The 22,218-nt window shown below is 39.6% G+C and overlaps 1 protein-coding gene across 2 annotated transcripts in view; it reads left to right on the top strand.

The window, feature by feature from the left end:
• Positions 1-22,218, top strand: part of LOC126472242 (unconventional myosin IC) — a 418,925-nt gene that overhangs the window by 391,597 nt on the left and 5,110 nt on the right. For both annotated transcript variants that reach the window (XM_050099923.1, XM_050099922.1), the window contains 2 exons: positions 7,819-7,919; positions 21,471-21,570. In XM_050099923.1, coding sequence (XP_049955880.1) covers positions 7,819-7,919; positions 21,471-21,570 — 201 coding nt within the window. The remainder of the gene's footprint in view (positions 1-7,818; positions 7,920-21,470; positions 21,571-22,218) is intronic.

Here is a 22,218-nt window from a genome sequence, read left to right as displayed (position 1 = left end):
ATAGACTGCCTCACGTCAGCGATGTGTGTCTCAACTCTGTACTATATGCAAACTAATGAAAAATATTTGACAACAGTCACTCATTTTACAAATTTACATTTTTTCGTACCAAAAGTTTCTTTAGAGGTTAACATTAAAAACAATTTTGCAGAAAGAAAATGAACAAATAACTCCATTGACGATAATACAAAAAGTGCTAAAACATGTCTGGGTGAAAACAAAATTACAAAAGTGTCTTGTATATGACAAAAATGCTCTCCTATCATTTTGACATACCTGGAAGTGGACGAGTCTTTGTATGAGTGAGGGTTAAACGGTTTTCAGTGAACAGTTGGTAAATCTGTTTCATTTTTTTCCTTGGATTTCTCAGGAATGGATGTGTTTGGGCCCTTTATCAGTATAGCAGACATTAACAAAGAATGCTCTGATGCTACAGGCTAATCATTTTCATAGGTTAATAATAAGAGTGGGTCAAGCGCTGAACTCTTTGTATGAGTGAGGGTTAAACGGTTTTCAGTGAACAGTTGGTAAATCTGTTTCATTTTTTTCCTTGGATTTCTCAGGAATGGATGTGTTTGGGCCCTTTATCAGTATAGCAGACATTAACAAAGAATGCTCTGATGCTACAGGCTAATCATTTTCATAGGTTAATAATAAGAGTGGGTCAAGCGCTGAACCTTGCAACACACCATATTTAATATTTGCCCAATACGAATTTAGTATTATTCCTGTTGTGTCTATTGTTAATGTGACCCTCTATTTTATATTGTCAAAGACTCGATTACTGGAAGGGATGCTTTAGCATTTGTTTCTCAAGTAGATTTTTCTTATGTATGCAATCAGAGTCCTTGGCAATATCACAGAAAAGCTAAACAGAATATTTTTTCTTGTTTATCTCTACCAGAACAGATTCAGTAAGATCATATATTGCTTTATACCAATGTTGGGCTGGTGCCTGCTTTCGTGCGGCATGATCAGCTCCAGTTGAACCACTCTGTCAGGAGAGTAGATATGGAGTTGGATCAGTTGCGTAGGGCGGCCACTCTGTCAGACATTGGATTGGTTCCTGTCGAGGCTGTTAATAGGGAGGATTTCACAAGGTGTGACCAACACCTCAATAGGAAAGGGAAGGGTAAACTTTCAGGGTTGTTAGCGAAATCCATAAGGGGGGGACACTAGTACTCATAGATGTACCTCAGTTTTAGACTAATATCAGTGTCCAATGAGAAGTTCAGGCAGGCAGGTGCTAAAGAAGTCCAAAACTCACAAGATTCTCACAAAAGTAAAGTAAATAATTGTGTTACCATATTTAATGAAAATATTGGCAGATTAAAGAAAAAAGTAGATTCTCACAAAAGTAAAGTAAAAAAAAGGTTACCATTTTTCACCAAAATATTCCAGGATTGAAGAATAAGGTAAATGAGCTCCTGGTTTGTTTGGTTGACATTGAATCTGATAATGTAATATACTATGCCTGTCTGAGCATCACATTGTGTCTGATATGGGAAAGGTAAATATCAGTGGTTACAAGTTAGCTGCACATATGAGTAGAGAGAATAAGGTGAGAGGAGTAGTTGCCATATATATGTCAAAAATTATCACTGTGTAAAAAGTTTGGATACAAAAAAGTTCTGTCTGTAGCAACATATAGAAGCATGTGCCTGTCAACTTAAACTGAAGGAGGGCTCTTTCATAATTGTAACAGTATATAGGTCCCCTTCAAGAAACTCATTTATTCCTGGAAAACTTGGATGCTTTGTTGTGCTATCTGTCAGATAGGGGAAAGCAAATTATTATTTGTGGGGACTTCAATGTTGATTCACTGAAAGAGTGTAATAGGAAGAATGACCTGGAAGTGTTGCTCGGTTCTCTCAATTTGACATATCTGTCATTGATTTTCGTACTCGGGTAGTAAAGGACAGCAGTACATTGATAGATAACACTTTTATAGACCAAGATAAGTTTAAAAACATAAATTCTTGTCCCGTTGAGAATGGCCTTTCTGATCATGGTGCTCAGCTAGTTACAGTATATGACATAGCTCCATTCAGTAATTCAAAACTACCCCCCAAAGTTCTGTGTTCAATTAATGACTCGACAATTAGAAATTTCAGGGAAAATCTTCAGCAGTTAGACTGGGATGAGGTGTACAAGGAACCCGATACAAATTTAAAATATAACTTATTTCATGATGCACTTGTGAGAGAATTTGAAAACTGTTTCCCCAAAAAAGTAGTTAAATGTAATTATAAGAAACCATGCAAAAAACCTTGGCTTACTAAAGGAATAAAAATATATTGTAACCACAAAAGGGAACTGTATCTAACAACAAGAAAGAGTAATGACCCAGAAACAGCGAAATATTATAAAAACTACTGTGCTACATTAAGATAGGTTATTAAAAAGCCCAGAAGCATGTGCATCATGTCTGAGATTAATACCTCTGATAACAAAATGAAAACAATTTGCAATATTATTACAAGGGAGACAGGGCAACCAAGAGTACAGAATGACAGCATTACCATCAAAGTGAATGGAAACTTGACAAACAACAAGCTGGAAGTCGAAAACATTTTGAATAATCATTTTTTAAATGTTGTAGAGAAAATAGGATCTGAATGTTCATTAGAAGAAGCAAGGCTTTGACGAAACACAGTTTATACAGTTCCACACAGTAAATGGAATGACACCATTAATAAATATAGACTTTGATCAGAAATCGGTAGCTAAGGTAGAATATTCAAAATTTCTAGGTATATGCATTGATGAGGGGTTGAACTGGAAAAAACACACTGAAGCTCTGCTGAAATGTTTGAGTTCAGCTACTTATGCTATTAGGGTCATTGCAAATTTTGGCAATATACAGCTCAGTAAATTAGCTTACCAAGCCTATTTTCATTCTCTGCTTTCGTATGGCATCATATTCTGGGGTAACTCGTCATTGAATAAAAGAGTGTTCACTACACAAAAGCGTGTAATCAGAATAATTGCTGGACCTCATCCAAGATCATCCTGCAGACACTTATTTAAAGAGCTAGAGATCTTCACTGTAGCCTCACAATATATATATTCACTTATGAAATTTATTATTTACAATCTGAAAGAATTCAAAAGTAATAGCAGTGAACATGGCTACAACACTAGGAGAAAGGATGATTTCACTACTCAAGGTTAAATCTAACTTTGTCTCAGAAGGGGGTAAATTATGCTGCCACAAAAGTCTTTGGTCACTTACCTGATAGCATCAAAAGTCTGACAGACAGCCATATAGCATTTACATTTAAAAGGAAATTAACTCCTTCTACTCATTAGATCAATTTTTTGATATAGCAAGTGGGTAAATTGCCCCCCCCCCCCCCCCCCCCCCCCCGCGCCCCCCCTCCCCCCCCACACACACACACAAAATTATAAAAAATTAAAAATATTAAGTGTCATGTAATATTTTGTGTAATGTAATATCTTGTTCAAAAGAGAAGCCTTTACAGGAACTAAATGGAACCTTTGTTAAGAGATTATTTTCAGAAACAATTTGAGAGCACAGCAAGTGGGGCGATGAGTGCCTCTTACATTTGTAAATATTTAATGAAAATGTCATTATTATATGAAGCAGAAACGCCCAAACATAAATTGATAAATGAGTTGACACATCAAAAATAATTCTTAAAGCACATAGGAAGTTACATAAATATCTAGTCACATCTTGATAAGATCTCAGAGTGGGGCAAATATTGGTAACTTGTTTTAAATGTTAAGAAAGGAAACGTGAGCACTTCAAAAAATGCAGAATTGTAGTATCTAATGACTACAATATCAACAATCCAAAATTCTTGGTTTCATTAAATGAAAAGATCACACACACTCAGTAGAAGGTTAAGCAAGTGGCAGCGTTCAGTTAATTGGTAGGTTGCTGGGGAAATGTTGGCAGTCTCCAAAGAATTTTTTTATAAGACATTCATACATTCTTTCTTTCCAGTGCCCCATATCCAGCAAATGCCATGACAGGATTGGTATGGTTGTCTCCAGTTTTGTATAGAACAAACCATACTCACATATGGCCTATTACCCCCAACCCCAGAGGCAGGAATTGGTGTACCCCTTTTGTCTGCATCTAGTGTAATCCCATGATCAAAACTGACATCATTTTTCAAAGTGTTCGTTCATCATGTATCTGATACAGAACTTAGGAACCAGCACAGTATTTATGTAGGTTGCTGTGGAAAACCATCTAAAAGCCTCATCCAGGCTAACCGGCACACCAGGCCCCACCATTAGCCAACAAGATTGATTCGATTCAGGACCAGCATGCCTCCCTGTGTCACAGAAGTGTGCCTCTTAATGCGCACAGCTATCTGGGCTTGTGCATCCTATTGTAGAATAGGACCCATACCAAACAGGACTGACGTGATATATTGAACAGGTAGAAAGCAGGGCAGCACACGTGGTTGCAGATTTGTTTGACCCACAAGATTGCCAGAGAAGTGCTGAAAAATGTTAACTAGCTGACGTTTGAAGATAGAGGTCATCTCTTCCATGAAAGCCTGCTTAGAAATTTCAAGATCCAATACTAAGTTATCTATGTGTGACACACACAGGGACCATAGCACAAGAGACATTTTAGCAATCATTGTTTGTTCTCTTCGTATGTAGATAGATATTGAATGAAATCCTGGTATGTATTACAATGTGGAAGTGCCTTACCACTGTGCACTTCATAGTAGTTTGCAGCATTTGGATGAAGAGGGGGGACGGCATTGGTCAAGGTCTCATTTATGAATCATTGTATCATGTAGGGAAACCACAACACTTAAATGTGGATGACCAGATAAAGATTTGAACTCTGCTCCTCCTGATTTGAGTGTCCATTACATTATCACATAACTTGATCGGAGTTATGCACAAATAACTCTGAGAAGACAAAATGATTGGCCAGTGGTTCCATTCAGGAACATAAATGCAATAAGACAAATAGCTTATAAAATTCTTTCTGGTACAAATGGAACTACTTATTAGCAATATGTGGTACATTTGAAAATGGAATAGACAATGTGATCATACTAGTCCTTGTGAAAGGGTGGTTAGCACTTTCTTCTGCCCACTAATACCTTCTGTTGTAATTGCAAATAATAAAAATGGTATTGTTGTTGTTGTTGTTCTTGTGGTCTTCGGTCCTGAGACTGGTTTGATGCAGCTCTCCATGCTAATCTATCCTGTGCAGACTTCTTCATCTCCCAGTACCTACTGCAACCTACATCCTTCTGAATCTGCTTAGTGTATTCATCTCTCTGTCTCCCTCTATGATTTTTACCCTCCACGCTGCCCTCCAATGCTAAATTTGTGATCCCTTGATGCCTCAGGACATGTCCTACCAACCGATCCCTTCTTCTAGTCAAGTTGTGCCACAAACTTCTCTTCTCCCCAATCCTGTTCAATACCTCCTCATTAGTTACGTGATCTACCCACCTAATCTTCAACATTCTTCTGTAGCACCACATTTCGAAAGCTTCTATTCTCTTCTTGTCCAAACTATTTATTGTCCATGTTTCACTTCCATACATGGCTACACTCCATACAAATACTTTCAGAAACGACTTCCTGACACTTAAATCAATACTCGATGTTAACAAATTTCTCTTCTTCAGAAAAGTTTTCCTTGCCATTGCCAGTCTACATTTTATATCCTCTCTAATTCGACCATGTGTTGACAGATGTGAAAATTACCGAACTATCAGTTTAATAAGTCACAGCTGTAAAATACTAATGCTAATTCTTTACAGACGAATGGAAAAACTGTTAGAAGCCGACCTCGGGGAAGATCAGTTTGGATTCCGTAGAAATGTTGGAACACGTGAGGCAATACTGACCTTAAGACTTATCTTAGAAGAAAGATTAAGGAAAGGCAAACCTATGTTTCTAGCATTTGTAGACTTAGAGAAAGCTTTTGACAATGTAGACTGGAATACTCTCTTTCAAATTCTAAAGGTGGCAGGCGTAAAATACAGGGAGCGAAAGGCTATATCCAATTTGTACAGAAACCAGATGGCAGTTATAAGAGTCGAGGGGCATGAAAGGGAAGCAGTGGTTGGGAAGGGAGTGAGACAGGGTTGTAGCCTGTCCCCGATGTTATTCAATCTGTATATTGAGCAAGCAGTAAAGGAAACAAAAGAAAAATTTGGAGTAGGTATTAAAATCCAGGGAGAAGAAATAAAAGCTTTGAGGTTCGCTGATGACATTGTAATTCTGTCAGAGACAGCAAAGGACTTGGAAGAGCAGTTGAACGGAATGGACAGTGTCTTGAAATGTTAAAGGGATTTATAAATTGTGGGCAATAAGACTCTATTCAAGTGGGAGGAAAACAGTTGCTTCGGAGTAGATTTTCAGCAACAGACCCTGGTAATTCATTGATGCTAAATGAGCCAGGGCATTTTCATATAGGAGAGAAAAGTCATGAAAGGTCAAGGCATTAGCATTCAAGTTAGCAAGTGCTATTAATTTCTGATAGAGTACATTATTTGCTATCCTATGTGAAAACACCAATTCTTTGTGTATTATGCCATTACTGTTGATGGAAATTAACATTGTTTTCATCCATGATAGTGGAAAGCCCAATTTTTTGGGCTCAAAAATGTTTCACTGGCGTATTCAAAACTTGCACTTTGTTACAAGTTTATAGAGAAAACATCAAGTGTAAGCCATCATTAATCAGATTGATGAAAGTGTTCTTGACACAGTCAATTGCGGATAACAAGCCTTGCCCATTTGCTCTCTTGCCATAGCTTGTGTGGAAAAGTCTGTCGTTCAGCATCTCTTCCATGATAGATCTGCAGACTACAGCTTCACAAATATTTTGCATTTCTTCTATCATCCAAATCGCAACTTTTTGATTGTCTTTAATGATTTTAGTGAAAAAAATTTGCACCACCCAAAATCAGTTGTGCAAGTTACCACTGACCACAACACTCCTTTGAATCAGCTTTGATGTGTCATAAGCTACTTCATCTTTTCCCCAGTAAAAAAATTCATATTAACTGATTTATAAGGTGTTTAGCTGGTCAGCACTGAATTTTAAAATGACACTTACAGAAATGATTACAAGCAAGAAATGAAATATTTGGTCTGTAACTTAGGGGACAGCAGATACATGCAAGTCAGTTAATATCAAATTGAAATAGGTTTCTGAAGAGATGAAAAGGAACACTAGTTATGTTGTCAAGTGATTGTCAGATTGCCAACGTGAACATTTTTGAGGAGCTATATATCATAGCTGCTTGCAGAACACAGTGAGAGAGACTTCTATGTGCTAATCAAGATGAACATTTTTTGTCAGCTCATCACTGTAATGTTTTCCTACTAATGCATTTTATACACAAAAACTGCTTTCACATTGTGACATGGATTTTTGTCGGATTAGGTGTTAAATTGTTTGCTGACAAGCAACAATAGGATTGTTCAGTTATTACCTGAATAATATTCCTGATGGTATGTGAGTCTTAATGTCAACAGGGAAGGTAGCAACATTTTATGGTGAACTTACATATTGGAATGTTCTGGCATGCACTCTTACATTATTCATGAGTGGGTATTATGATTTTCTTAAAGTTTCTTTAATAGGAGTTTTTTCCCCACTGTGAGATGAAAGCTGCAGACTGGCATGTCCCCTTGTACCTCCATTTCCTTTCTTTCTTTCTTTCTTTCTTTTTTTCCATTCTTTTGTGAACAGCATGTAGTGACTGAATAGCTATCAGTACACTGGAACAGACAAGGTACTCAATAGATTTTTGTATTTAATGATCTAATTATGTAATTTTGATTTTATTATAGGGGGATTTGATACTAGAAGCAGAACCTGTAATTGAAGCTGTGACAAAGATAGTGGATATTACCAAGAAACCACAATTGATAAAGATTTTGGAGGCTGACACGTAAGTTACATGTATCTTGCTGAGTTGTTGTTTTAGGTTTACTTTATAATCTCTAATGGGCCTTAGTATTAATAAATTGGCAGGCAATCTTTGTCGTAATCTCAAATTTATCTCATGTGATAGTTTTCTGTTGAAAAGTCAATCAAGAACACTTTATATCACAAATATACAATCTGATAAAAGGCCTGGCAAATTTACGACATTTAAAAGTTTGTGATTGGGTTCTCATAATATCCTTATATTACAAGTAGAATCAATAAAAACTTGAACCATTCACTTCTTACAAATACTAATGAACAGTATTAATGAAAAAATATGAGTACATGGAATATCAGAGCACTTTCATCATGGGATTGAAGAGCTCCTAGCAAACAGATCACAGCATGACATTCTTAATGGAGGGACATCTTCAGTTATAAAAGTAATTTTGGGTGTACCCCAAGAGAGTGTTATAGGACTATTATTGTTCTGATTATGTATATGACTTGAGAAGATAACATCGGAAGATGTTCTGTATACATAACAGTATCATTTGTGAAGTTGTAGTGCTAGAAAACTGTAGCAAAATATGGGAAGACCATCAAACAATTGACAGTTGGTACAGGGATTCTCAGGTAAATTGCAGCATAAACAAATTCACATAAATAGGCAGAAACACCATTTCTGAGTGATTATGCAATAGCTAAACAACCACTGGAAGCGGTGACACCCATTAAGCATCTTGGAGTATGAGTATGTGGAATGATTTATGAGGGTGGTTTGGTACATCTGGTAAATTTCTGTGAAAGAATGGAACATTTTCGTTGCACCTTCATGATTGACAAGCTTGATTAGTCCAAGGATACTATAAAGAATTTCAATGATGTACAGTGTATAGTTCGTTATTGACAGCTGTCTCAATTGGTCAGTGTATAGATTACTCTGCACCATCATTGAAGACCAATTACTTTTGGACTGATGAATTTAAACATTGTTAGACAAGCAGCAAAGACAAAGCACACTCTGGCTGCCCAGTTAGCATCACCCCAAAGGAAACCACTGACAGAATACATGGTATGGTAATGCAAGACTGCCAGATAAAAATTTGTGGGATTGCCGAGACTGTAGGCATCGCAACTGAGTGAGTGCGTAATATTCTGCACAGAGAACTGGCTATGAAGAAGCTGTGTGTGAGGTGGGTGCAGCGATTGCTCACAGTCGACCAAATGTGCATCCAGCACTACATTTCAACACAGTGTCTGGTGACGTTTAATCACAGAGTTTTTGCACCAATTTGTGACTGTTGATGAAACCTGGATTCATCATTACACACCAGAGGGGAAACAACAATCAAAACAATAAACAAAGGTTGGTGAAAGTGCACCAAAGAAGGCAAAGACCATTCTATCAGCTGGTAATGTGATGGCCACTATTGTTTGGAATTCCCAAGGAATAATCTTCACAGGTCACTTGGGAAAAATCAGAACCATAATTTTACTCTACTGTGCTGCATTGTTGGAGCATTTGAAACTTACATTGGCTGTGAAAAAGACCAAGGTTGGCACACAAAAAAGTGCTGTTTCACTAGGATCATGCACCTTCCTAAAAATCATGATAAACTTGGTGAAAGTGCATGAAATGATCTTTGTAATGGTTCATCATCCACCCTATTCACCAGGTTTAGCCCCTAAGTGACTTCTTCCTGTCCCCTAACTTGAAACTGTGTCTTGCTGGGAAGGAAGTTACATCAAATGAGGTAGAGATAGTTTTAGTCAGTGAGTATTTTGCAGAGTTTGACAGAACCTATTTTTCCGATGAGATGAAAAAGGTGGAGGTTCACTGGATCAATTGTACATCCCTCAAAGGAGACTGTCAAGAAGTAAGGTGTGCTGTTTACATAACAAATATTTTTTTCTTGCTCTTTTACCAGCCTTACAAAACCACCCTCGTAAGGTGGAATAATCATATAAAATTAATCATAGCAAAGGTAGATGCCAGACAGTTTCATTGGAAGGATCTTCAGTAAGTGCAGTCCACCCTCTAAGGAGATAGCCTACAAAACTCTTATTTGACAGGTACTTTAATATTGCTCATCAGTCTGTGACCCTTTACAGACAGGATTAATAGAATAAATAGTGAAGATATGAAGAATAGGAGCATATAAACACAAAAGCTTCACGGAGATATTCATCCAACTCCAGTGGCAGATGATACAAGATAGGTGTTGTACATCAGTGTCATTTACTGTCAAAATCGGAGTGCATACATTCCTAGATATATAGCTTCTTCCTTGTATATCACATGAAATGATCATGACGGTAAAAATTAGAGAGATTTGATCACACACAGAGGTCTGGCAACTATCATTCTTGGTACACAAGTACCCTCTGCCACATACACCATAAAGTACCTTGTGGAGTGTAGATGTAGATGAAATATGTTCACAGTAAAAATAGAATGCTGCTCACCTTGTAGAGAAGGCACTAAGCATCCCTGGCAAGCACAACAAAAAATAATATTTAGAAATATTAAGCTTACGGATAAAATCCTGCCTCAGAAATAGAACACTCTGTCATCAACACAGCAAAAACTTGCTACTATCTCCATTACTATTTCTAGCATTCTTTTTTGTTGTGCCTTTCTGCAACTCGACACCTTCTCTATATGCAAGTAGCAATCTTCCCTCCCTGTATTGTTATTCATCCTGCACTTTTTGTTGTTTGATGTTTACGGTAAGTTCAGCTATGGAAGAAACAACAGGCAGATTTTGGTTCATAGTGTTACTGCAAAAGTCTGACCTGTTTGTAAGAGGCAGCTGAGAAAAGTAATTACACACATTTCCTTAGGTGAGGCAGTATAAAACTGGACAAACTGGTAATAGCTGAAATTTACGAAAGTGTACAGTGTGGATGGTCATTCAGTTGTTGAAATCATGCAAACATTTGAGAGCATACCATAAAGTAGATACTTGGTTATCTGAAAGTATTCCTGAAATTACCAGGCACTTGAAGAATACGTATTATTTATTACAAATTAAATGTACGTGTGACATAATTAAAAAAACAAATTTTTGATTTAACTGCAATATGTGAATCACATTTCAGTTGTTTGTAACCTAAATGAACAGTTTACATCTTTGATCATGTTCGGTCACAATCGACGAACTGCTTGTAGCCCGATTCAGTGAACGTGACAATTTACTAGAAGCTGTTCATATAGTTTCTTAAAATAATTTTTTGACCTTTACTTGCTGTCAATTTTTCTGGCATGTTTTGATGATTCATGTGTCAATAACATTGCTCTCCTAAATGCATATGCAGTCTCTTGACCTTCAACCTTGCACTTCCACGCAACTTCTTTGTTATTTTCTTTGGCTTGCAGTTGTGATACAGGTGGTACCATACTTTTTACTTCAAGACTTAAAATTAATTACAATAAGCTTAAACTGTTTGACATTTTCAAATTTTTGATAAGAAACGAGTGTAATGCAGTTTCTGCCAGGCACAGTGATAAGTCACATTGCTTGGAACAAAGTTCCTGTCGCAAGGCTACTAATGGATAAAAATTAAGGTTGAGAGACTTAAGACCTCCAAGCAAATTGAATTTATTATACCATTGTCAAGGGGAAGATATTCTCAAATAAATATGTAGTCACATGTATTGCAAGGAAGAACTATGGATTTGTTATTGGTCACCATATGCAGTAGAACCTCAATTATCTAATTAAGCTAGGGCCCAACCAACATAAATAATAAATAAATAAAATATAAAATGCATCTCGGTGGAACTTTGTATTTGAAACATGAAAACTTAATCGTGTGAAATAATTAATATGTATGTGTTTATACATGTATTGGTAATGATTGTGGGCAATTGGTACATATGGCATTATAAACAGAAGTTGAAAAACTTTTGGTGAGTCAAGAAAGACAATTATTGGGCATTAAAGAACTTACTGTTCCATTTTTCTTTCATTGAATGGGGCTGGGGCTCTAGAGACACAGGCTGCTCCACAAATACAAAGGCAGTTTCAAATACTTCCAAATGCTCTGTTGATGAAGCCAGCTCCTCTGCAGCATATTTATCATCATTAGACTCTTGATGAAACCATTTTTACTAGCTTGTAATTCTGAAATGTGAATTTCACATTGTTACCAGACTCACACATTGACATCTTTGTGAGTAATGTCTTCCAGTTCAGTAAAATATTTTGATAAATTTGAAAGTTCACTGAAGAGCCAAAGAAACTCGTACAGCTGCCTAATATCATGTAGGACCTCTGCGAGCATGCAGAAGTGCCACAACATGACGTGTGGACTCAACGAATTTCTGAAGTAGTGCTGGAGGGAACTGACACCATGAATCCTGCAGGGCTGTCCATAAATTCATGAGAGTATGAGGTGGTGGAGATCTCTTCTGAACATCACATTGCAGGCATCCCAAATGTGCTCAATAGTGTTCATGTCTTGGGAGTTAGGTGGCCAGTAGAAGTGTTTAAACTCAGAAAAGTATTCCTGGAGCCACTCTGTAGCAGTTCCGGACTTGAGGGGGTGTCGCATGGACGTGAGGGGTGTCGCGTGCTGGAATTGTCCAATGCACAATGGACATGAATGGATGCAGGTGATCAGACACGATGCTTATGTATGTGTCAACTGTCAAAATTGTATCTAGACGTATCAGAGGTCCCATATCACTCCAACTGCACATGCCCCAAGTCATTACAGAGCCTCCACCAGCTCGAACAGCCCCCTGCTGACATGCTGGGTCTATGGATGCATGAGGCTGTCTCCATACTTGTACAGGTCCATCCGCTCAATACATTCTGAAATGAGGCTCATCTGACCAGGCAACAGGTTTCCAGTCATCAACAGTCCAATGTATTTATGTTCCTGCCTTAGAATTTAACAAAATTATGAAAAGGATAGATTGCTACTCACTGTAAAGATGACATGTTGAGTTGTAGGCAGACACAACCAAAAAGACTTTCAGCCAAAACTTTCTTCAGGAAGAAAAACAGAAACACACACACACATTCACACAAGCAAGCACACCTCACACACTCATGATCACATCTCCGTCCAGAATGTCACATCTTTGGTGAGAATCCACTGTGTCATGGCAATCGTAAGCAGCACCAATCCAGAGTGGGATAAGGAAGGGGGAGGTATAGCAGGATACAGATGGGCAGTGAGTAATCAGTGCTGCCTGGGAGGGGGGGGGGGGGGGGAGGCTAAGAATAAATCCCATCCATGCAGCTAAGAAATGCTGGTGGTGGAGGAGAGAATCCAGATGTCCCGGGTTGTGGAGCAGCCAATTAAATCAAGCCTGTTACATTCAGCTGCATTTTGTGCCACAGAGTGCTCCACTTTGCCCTTGGCCACAGTCGTGACAGTGTCCAGTCATCCTAGGTGACAGCTGGTTGGTAGTTGTACCAGTATGCAGAGTTGCACAGGGATTGCAGCATGAGTGGTATATAACAAGGTTACCTTCATAAGTGGTCTGGTGTCTGATAGGGTAGGATAAGCCTGTGGCAAGACTGGGATGGGAACTGTTGGGTGGGTGGATTGAACAGATCTTGCATCTGGGTCTTCTACAGGGATATGATGCCTGTGGCAATTGGAATAGGGATGGACTAGGATGTTGTGGACGTTGGGTGGGCAATGGAACACCACTTAAGGGAGAGATGGGAAGGATCTTGGGTAAGGTGTCCTTCATTTCAGGCATGATTATAGATAATGAAAGCCATATGGAAGGATATGGTTATATTGTTATAGTCAGGCGTGGTATTGGATTATGCAGAAGGTGCTCTTTTGCAACTCATTCTCAAGGATGAGGGGAGGCTTGAGGGGTGTATGGGGACAAGTGAAGCTGATGGGAGAGAAGGTTTTGGGGTTATGAAGGAATGAGGATAGGTTGTCTTGGCGCAGAGTCCAGATCACAAAGGTATCATCAGTGAACCTGAAATAGACCAAGGGTTTGGGGTTTTGGGAGGTAAGAAGGTTTCTCTAGATGGCCCATAAACAGATTGGCATAGAAGAGTGCTATGTGGGTGCCCAGAGCTGCACCAAAGACTTGTTTTTATACCCTTCTTTCAAAGGAGAGGTAGTTATGTGTAAGGATAAAGCTGGTAAAGTGTATGAGTTGTGGGTCTGGAGTCATAAGGACATTGGGAGAGGTAGTGTTCATTAGCAGCAAGACAATGAGCATGAGGCATGTTGGTGTGTAGGGAAGAGGCATCAACAGCGATGAGTAGGAATCCAGGAGATAAAATGGTGGGGATGGTGGAGACTCAATGAAGGAGGTGGTTCGTATCTTTAGCGTATTTGTGGGGCAGAGCGGGGGAGCTGTATTTCGGGCAATTGGTTGGGGGAGTTCATCAGTGAGGGCTGAAATTCTTTCAGTGGGAGCACAATAACTATTTTCAATCGGGGGCATCCAGCATAGTTGGGTTTTTGGATTGTAAGGAGGATGTGGAAGGTGGGTGTGCAAGGTATCATAGGGATGAGGAAGGAAATGGAATCAGGCAAGAGGTTCTGGGAAGGTCCTAAGGCTTTAAGCAGGGATTTGAGTTTATGGTGGACTTCTGGAATGGGATCACATTGACATAGTTTATAAGTGAAGGAGTCAACCATCACATTTCTTAAATTGAATCTTTTGTATTCCAAACACCATCTCTGTAAATTATCCAGCCTGCTGACATCTCACTGTGCATTGGAGTACCACTGTCCAGCCCCTATTATACAATATTCCTCCTCTTCAACCCTTAATAGTAGCCAGACCCAACCTAGCCGACCTTTTTGGCATAGCACATCTACCAGAACTCCCTGCCAACACTTCACTAAATCCAGAGCCAAAACTATCTCAGAACACGGTTAACCTTTCCCCACAGAAATTTAGCTATGTTGGGCTTGTCAAAGACTTACTTTCCTTCTCCAAATCCCTGCAATGGAAACACTTCTTCTCCACCAATCACTCCAACTAAAGCCAACCTAATCCCAATATTGAATCCTGTGTCTCCCACATGGTACCACCATCTAACCACGTTACTCCCCCCTCCAACCTAATAACCTCCAGGTCACCTTTCAGGAATTATTTACTGCCAACATGGTCTCACCATCCTTCACCAGAACCCCTCCTTAAAAAACCAGCCTTTTAGCAGAAGAAAGGACTGTTGTACACGGCATCAAAATGGATTCTGACCAAATTATCCTAACTGGAGACAAAGGTTCCAGCACTGTCATTACGAATCGCAGTGACTACTTGGTGGAAGGCCTCCTCCACCTAGAAACTGTGTCAAAGTGATCCAATTCCTGAAATCCAACATAGCTTCCAATCTCTGCTTAAAGCCATAGGCCCTTCCCAGAATGTCTCCCCTGAATCAATTTCCCTTCTCACTCCTACGACATACTGCACACCCACCTTCTACATGCTTCCCAAAATCTACAAACCCAACAATGCTGGATGCCCCCACCCTCCACCCCAACTCCATTGAAAATAATCATTATATTCCCACTGAAAGAATTACAGCCTCATTGACCAACACCTCCAACTAGTTGCCCAAAAATATAATCTCCCACACCAAAGATACCAACCACTTCCTTCTCCGACTCTCCACTATCCCCACCCTTTTACCTCCTGAATTGCTACTTGTCACTGTTGACATCACTTCCCTATACACTGAATCCTCCTCATGCGCATGGTCTTCGGCCACTGTGGCCGAGCGGTTCTAGGCGCTTCAGTCCGGAACCACGCTGCTGTTACGGCCGCAGGCTCAAATCCTGCCTTGGGCATGGATGTGTGCGATGTCCTTAGGTTAGTTAGGTTTAAGTAGTTCTAAGTCCTCAGATGTTAAGTCTCATAGTGCTTAGAGCCATTTTGCCCATGGTCCTGTCGTTACTGAACACTACCTCCCCAAACGTCCTACAGACTCCAAAACCTCTACCTCATTCACAGTACTAGCTTTATCCTGACATACAATTACTTCTGGTTTGAAGGGGAGGTATAAAAACAAATCCACAGCACAGCCATGGGCACCTTCATGGCACCTTTTTATGCCACCCTGTTTATGGGACATCTAAAGGAAAGCTGTCTAGCCTCCCAAAACCCCAAACACTTGGTCTGTTTCAGGTTAACTGACGAGATTGTCATGATCTGAACTCAAGGCCAAGATACCCTACCATCATGTCTTCAAAACCTCAACACCTTCTCTCCTATCTGTTTCACATGTCCTCCTCAACCCAGTGTGCCACCTTCAAGGGATGTGGGCCTCCACTCTGATGGCTCCATCCATACCTCTGAAAAATTAAACCCACCAATCTCCAGCAGTACGTATCTTGCCCAGAAAACTGGACATCTCACAAAGGTCTTCACAGACAGGCATTATCTCCTAGACCTAGTTTACAGACAGATTTCCTGTGCCATATTCCAATTTATGGAAGGAGAAAATATAAAAATGCAGTAAATGAAGCAGACAAAAAGGAATACAAACGTCTCAGAAATGAGATTGACAGGAAGTGCAAAATGGCTATGCATAGATGTCTAGAGGACAAATTTATGGATGTAGAGCAATATATCACTAGGGTAAGATAGATACTGCCTACAGGAAATTTAAAGAGACCTTTGGAGAACAGAGAACCACTTGTATGAATGTCAAGAGCTTGGATGGAGAACCAGTTCTGAGCAAAGAAGGGAAAGCAGAAAGGTGGAAGGAGTACATAGAGGGTCTACAGAAGGGTGATGTACTGGAGGGCAATATTATGGAAATGGAAGAGGATGTAGATGAAGATGAAATGGGAGATATACTTCGTGATGAGTTTGACAGAGCACTGAAAGACTTGAATCAAAACAAGGCCCCAGGAGTAGACAACATTCCACTAGAACTACTGATAGCCTTGGGGGAGCCAGCCGTGACAAAACTCTACCATCTAGTGAGCGAGATGTATGAGACAGGCAAAATACCTTCAGACTTCAAGAAGAATAGAATAATTCCAATCCCAAAGGAAACAGGTGTTGACAGGTGTGAAAATTACTGAACTATCAGTTTAATTAGTCATGGCTGCAAAATACTGACACAAATTCTTTACAGACAAATGGAAAAACTGGTAGAAGCTGACCTTGGGGAAGACCAGTTTGGATTCCATAGAAATGTTGGAACGTGGGATGCAATACTGACCCTTTGACTAACCTTAGAAGATAGATCAAGGAAAGGCAAACCTATGTTTCTAGCATTTGTAGACTTAGAGAAAGCTTTTGACAATGTTGACTGGAATCCCTCTTTCAAATTGTGAAGAAACACAGGCTATTTACAATTTGTGCAGAACCAGATGGTATTTATAAGAGTCAAGGGGCATGAAAGGGAAGCAGTGGTCAGGAAGGGAATGAGACAGGGTTGTAGCCTGTCCTTGATCTTATTAAATCTGTATATTGAGCAAGCAGTAAAGGAAACAAAAGAAAATTTTGGAGTAGGAATTAAAATCCACGAGGAAGAAACAGAAACCTTGAGGTTTGTCCATGACATTATAATTCTGTTAGAGACAGCAAGGGACCTGGAAGAGCAGCTGAGCAGAATGGACAGTGTCTTGAAAGGGGGATATAAGATGAACATCAACAAAAGCAAAACAAGGATAATGGAATGTAGTCAAATCAGGTGATACTGACGGAATTAGATTAGGAAATGAGAGTCTTAAAGTAGTAGATGCATTTTGCTATTTGGGGAGCAAAATAACTGATGATGGTTGAAGGAGAGAAGATATAAAATGTAAAGTGGCAATGGCAAGGAAAGCATTTCTGAAGAAGAGAATTTTGTTAACATCGAGTACAGATTTAACTGTAAGGAAGTCTTTTCTGAAAGTGTTTGTATGGAGTGCAGCCATGTTGGAGGTGAAACATGGACTATAAATAGTTTCAACGAGAAGAGAATAGAGGCTTTCGAAATGTGGTGCTACAGAAGAATGCTGAAGATTAGATGGATGGATCTTGTAACTAATGAGGAGGTACTGCATTTTTAGAATTGGGGAGAAGAAGAATTTGTGGCACAAATTGACTAGAAGAGGGGATTGGTTGGTAGGACATGTTCTGAGTCATCAAGTGATCACCAATTTAGTATTGGAGGGCAGCGTGGAGGGTAAAAATCAGAGAGGGAGACCAAGAGATGAATACACTAAGCAGATTCAGAAGGATGTAGGTTGCAGTAGGTACTTTGAGGTGAAGCAGCTTGCGCAGGATAGGATAGCATGGAGAGCTGCATCAAACCAGTCTCTGGACTGAAGACCACCACAACAACATTCCCATATATCTCCAATCCTCTCACCAACTCCAGGAACCAAAGGAGTGCCCCCAGTACCACCCCAGACTGGAACAACTGAACCATATTCTTCAACAATGCTTTGATTATCTATAATCAAGCTCTGAAATGAGGAATGTCCTACCCAACTCCCCCTTTAAGTGGTCCGTTGTTCACCCAACCTCAAAAACATCCTAGTACATCGCTATGCCACTCCCAACCTTCACCCCTTACCACAGGCAACATATCCCTGTGGAAAACCGAGATGTAAGACCTGCCCAGTCCACCCACCCAGCTCTTCACCCAGACACCAGGGCACCTATGAAAGCAGCCATGTCATATACCAATTCTGCAGCAATTACTGCACAGCTTTATGTGTTGGTATAACTATCAACCAGCTGTCAACCATGATGAACGGGCACCGCTAAATTGTCGCCAAGAGCAAAGTGATTGCCTTGTGGCATAACATGCTTGATTTCAATGGATGCTCCACAAGCCAGCCACCTGGATCCTCCCCTCCACCAGCGGTATTACTGAACTGCACAGAGAGGATTTATCCTTACCTAAGGTACCCTAACATTCCCACATCTTCCACCCAACATTTGCCATCTGCTCTGTCCTATGACTTCCTTTCAATTCATGTCTCCTCACTCTCATTGTGTGCTGCTTTCTGCCAACACATGCACCAGTATTTTCCCCTTTTCTGCTCCTCCCCTTTTCCGCTTCCTACGCCTCCCGAACTGCCTTCTGATGCTGCTTCTGGCAGCCTTGTCTTGCCACCTAGTTCCTGCATGCTCCATCAGGGGCAGTGCTGACTACTTCCCCTCCCCCCCCCCCCCCCCCCCCCACACACACACACCTATATCCTGCTCTCTCTCCCCATTCCCCACACCACTTCGGATTGATACCTTCGCACAGCACAACACAATGTGTTCTGGCCAAAGCAGCCAATACAGTGTTTTCCTTCCTGAAGCAGGTTTTGGCTGAAAAGTCGGTGTGTAACAGTCTTTTTATTGTATCTGTCCGCAACTCAACATGTCATCTTTACAGTGAGTAGCAACTTATGCTTTTCATAATGTTGATGATAAGAGTTAAAAAATCCCAAAAAGAAACTGAGATAACCTGAAGCAACATTGTATAAGTGAAAGCTCTACTGCATGTATGTTATTTGTTGGCAGTGTCAAAAGATTCATTGGGTTGTTCATGGATAAATCAGATTTTTAAATATGAAAAATCAGTGCTACTAGATTGCAGTGATGACAGGAAAACCTGCAGATGAACAAGATATCTTGCACGATTTGCTGAACTCAACATAAACTAAACATAACTAGTTGTGTAATATTGAGTTCAGGACAAAGAACTAAATATTAGTTGTACAAAAGCAAATACCAGATAGTTTTATTGAATTGATATTAAGGAAATGTAATTCATTTGTCCATTACAAAATAGTTGTTCAACCAGTTCTTGAGTTATGCTCATCAATTTAGTATCCTTATAAGAGACAATTAATATGGCAACCGAAGAAGATTCAATGCAGAGTTTTGAGTCTGTCATGGAGATACTACTAGAGAAGCATATTGCTCAAATTCTGAGAGAGGATTTTCCAACAAGAGCTGAAGTGCCAAAGAAAGTTGTACAGGCATGCGTATCCAAATACAGAGATGTAAACGGGCAGAATACAGCACTGTGGTCGGCAACACCTATATAAGACAACAAGTGTCTGGTACAGTTGTTAGATCAGTTACTACTGCTACAATGGCAGTTTATCAAGATTTATGTGAGTTTGAATGTGGTGTTATAGTCAGTGCAAGAATGGAGTGACACAGTATATCTGAGATAGTGATGAAGTGGGGATTTTACCATAAAACCATTTCATGATTGTACCAGAAATATCAAGAATCCAGTAAAACATCTAATCTACAACATCACTGTGGCCAGAAAAAGATCCTGCAAGAACAGGACCAAAGACGACTGAAGAGAATCATTCAATATGATAGAAGTGCAGCCTTCCACAAATTGCTGTGGATATCTGGGCCATCAGCAAGTGTCAGCATGCAAACCGTTCAATGAAACATCATCGATATGGGCTTTCGGAGTCAAAGGCCCACTCATGTACCCTTGATGACTGCATGACACAAAGCTTTATGCCTTGCCTGGGCCCATCAACACAAACATTGGACTGTTGATGACTGGAAACATGTTGCCTAGCTGGACAAGCTTCATTTCAAATTGTATCAAGAGGATGGACATGTAAAGGTATGGAGTCAACCTCATGAATCCATGGACCCAGCAGGGGACTGTTCAAGCTGGTGGAGGATCTGTAATGGCATGGGGCATGTGCAGTTTAGGTGATATGGGACCTCTGATATGTCTAGATACAGCTCCAACAGTTGACATGTATCTAAGCACCTTGTGAGATCACCTGCATCCATTCATGTCCATTGTGCATTTGAGTGGACTTGGACAATTCCAGCAGGACAATCTCTTCCGAGTTCAAACACTTCCAGTGGCCACCAAACTCCCCAGACATGAACATTAATGAGCATATCTGCAATGCCTTGCGAGGTGCTGTTTAGAAGCACTCTTATGGATGTATGGACAGCCCTGCAGTATTCATGGTGTAAATTCCCTCCAGCATTACTTCAGACATTAGTTGAGTCCATGCCATGTGAGTTGTGGCAGTTGTGTGTGCTTATGGGGCCCTACACAATATTAGGCAGATGTATCAGTTTCTTTGGCTCTTCAGTGTACTGGTATATCTGAGCATATATCTGGAACAGGTGACCATAATTGTAAACTTACGTAAATTATTTATGATGCTTACTGACATTCGTTCTTCCCATGCAAAATCTGTAGAAGGAACAGGAATACTGCAGTGAAAGGCAGACTACTCTCTGCCACACATTTTAAGGTGGCTGACCAGGCATAGAAGGAAAAGAAATAATAAATTAATCTAAGCCTAACTAAGGATTTGGAAGTGATAAAAAATGACTGAACTATGTAGTTTAATTCCAACAAAGCAAGATATTTGTTCTGCTTGAAGGTGGTTCTCTTTTCCTTAAAAGCTGATAATTGTCCTGGGTGTTCAGCGTGGCCAGTATTTGGAAACAATTTGTGTGTGTGCTCTAAATACACAAAATTCACTTATATAATTCAGCTTCCACACTGATTTGCTTGCATTGCATTTACTGTGTTACAATAAAATGAATTATGCTTTCCTTAGTGTCAGTTTTTAAAAAATATTTGTGCCTCCACCACAATTTCATATTTTTTTTAATTTTTTTAAAAAGGATATCACACAACCTGATTGGTGGCAAGCAAGGTGTTATTGATATTACAACAGGCCCTACACCAGCAATCAGCAAAGGAAAAAGTGGTCATCTTGTTGTGGTAAGTAAGACTGTTATAAAAGAAATTTGAAATTGCTCATACAAAACGAAAATAATTTTTTTAGTTCAAGAATTGTGCATAATGAAACAAGTAGTCATTGTGTTAATGACCAAATATCAAATGAATTCATTTTATTTGGTGAACATACATATTTTCAGGTATTCAGAATGCTTTCCAATGATTCAGTCTGCTCTGTTAGCCATAATTGCACTTTGCTTGTGATTCAGTTTTGTATATTCATATTTGCAACTCAACTTGCCGTCATTCTCTCTTGTATGGTGATGTACGTGTTGGTGTTCCACACTTGTCATTCTTTTTCCCCTTAATTTGCCTTGTTTAACTACTTGATAAACTGCAAACATTTTCAAGCTCAGGTATAGATTCTAACCATAATTTCTTGCTTAGGAACCGCATATTAAAACTGAAAAAATTACAGAAAACTAAGAAATTAAGGTGGTAAGACCAGTGTGGGGCGACAGAATCATAAGATAAAGAGTGTACCAAAGAAAGCATTAGGCTGTTACGAACTGAAAGAGAGGAAAGGAATAAGACAGAAAATGGGTGAGTGGACTTGTGAGATGGTGTAGTAAGGCAGCAGGGTAACCTGTAAGCACAGACCCAAAGCCCAGTAGAAGCCTCTGGATAACA

Source organism: Schistocerca serialis, chromosome 1 (assembly GCF_023864345.2).
Source record: "Schistocerca serialis cubense isolate TAMUIC-IGC-003099 chromosome 1, iqSchSeri2.2, whole genome shotgun sequence".
NCBI lineage: Eukaryota > Metazoa > Arthropoda > Insecta > Orthoptera > Acrididae > Schistocerca > Schistocerca serialis.
Note: the sequence above shows the minus strand (reverse complement) of the source record. Positions and strands in the feature narration are given on the sequence as shown.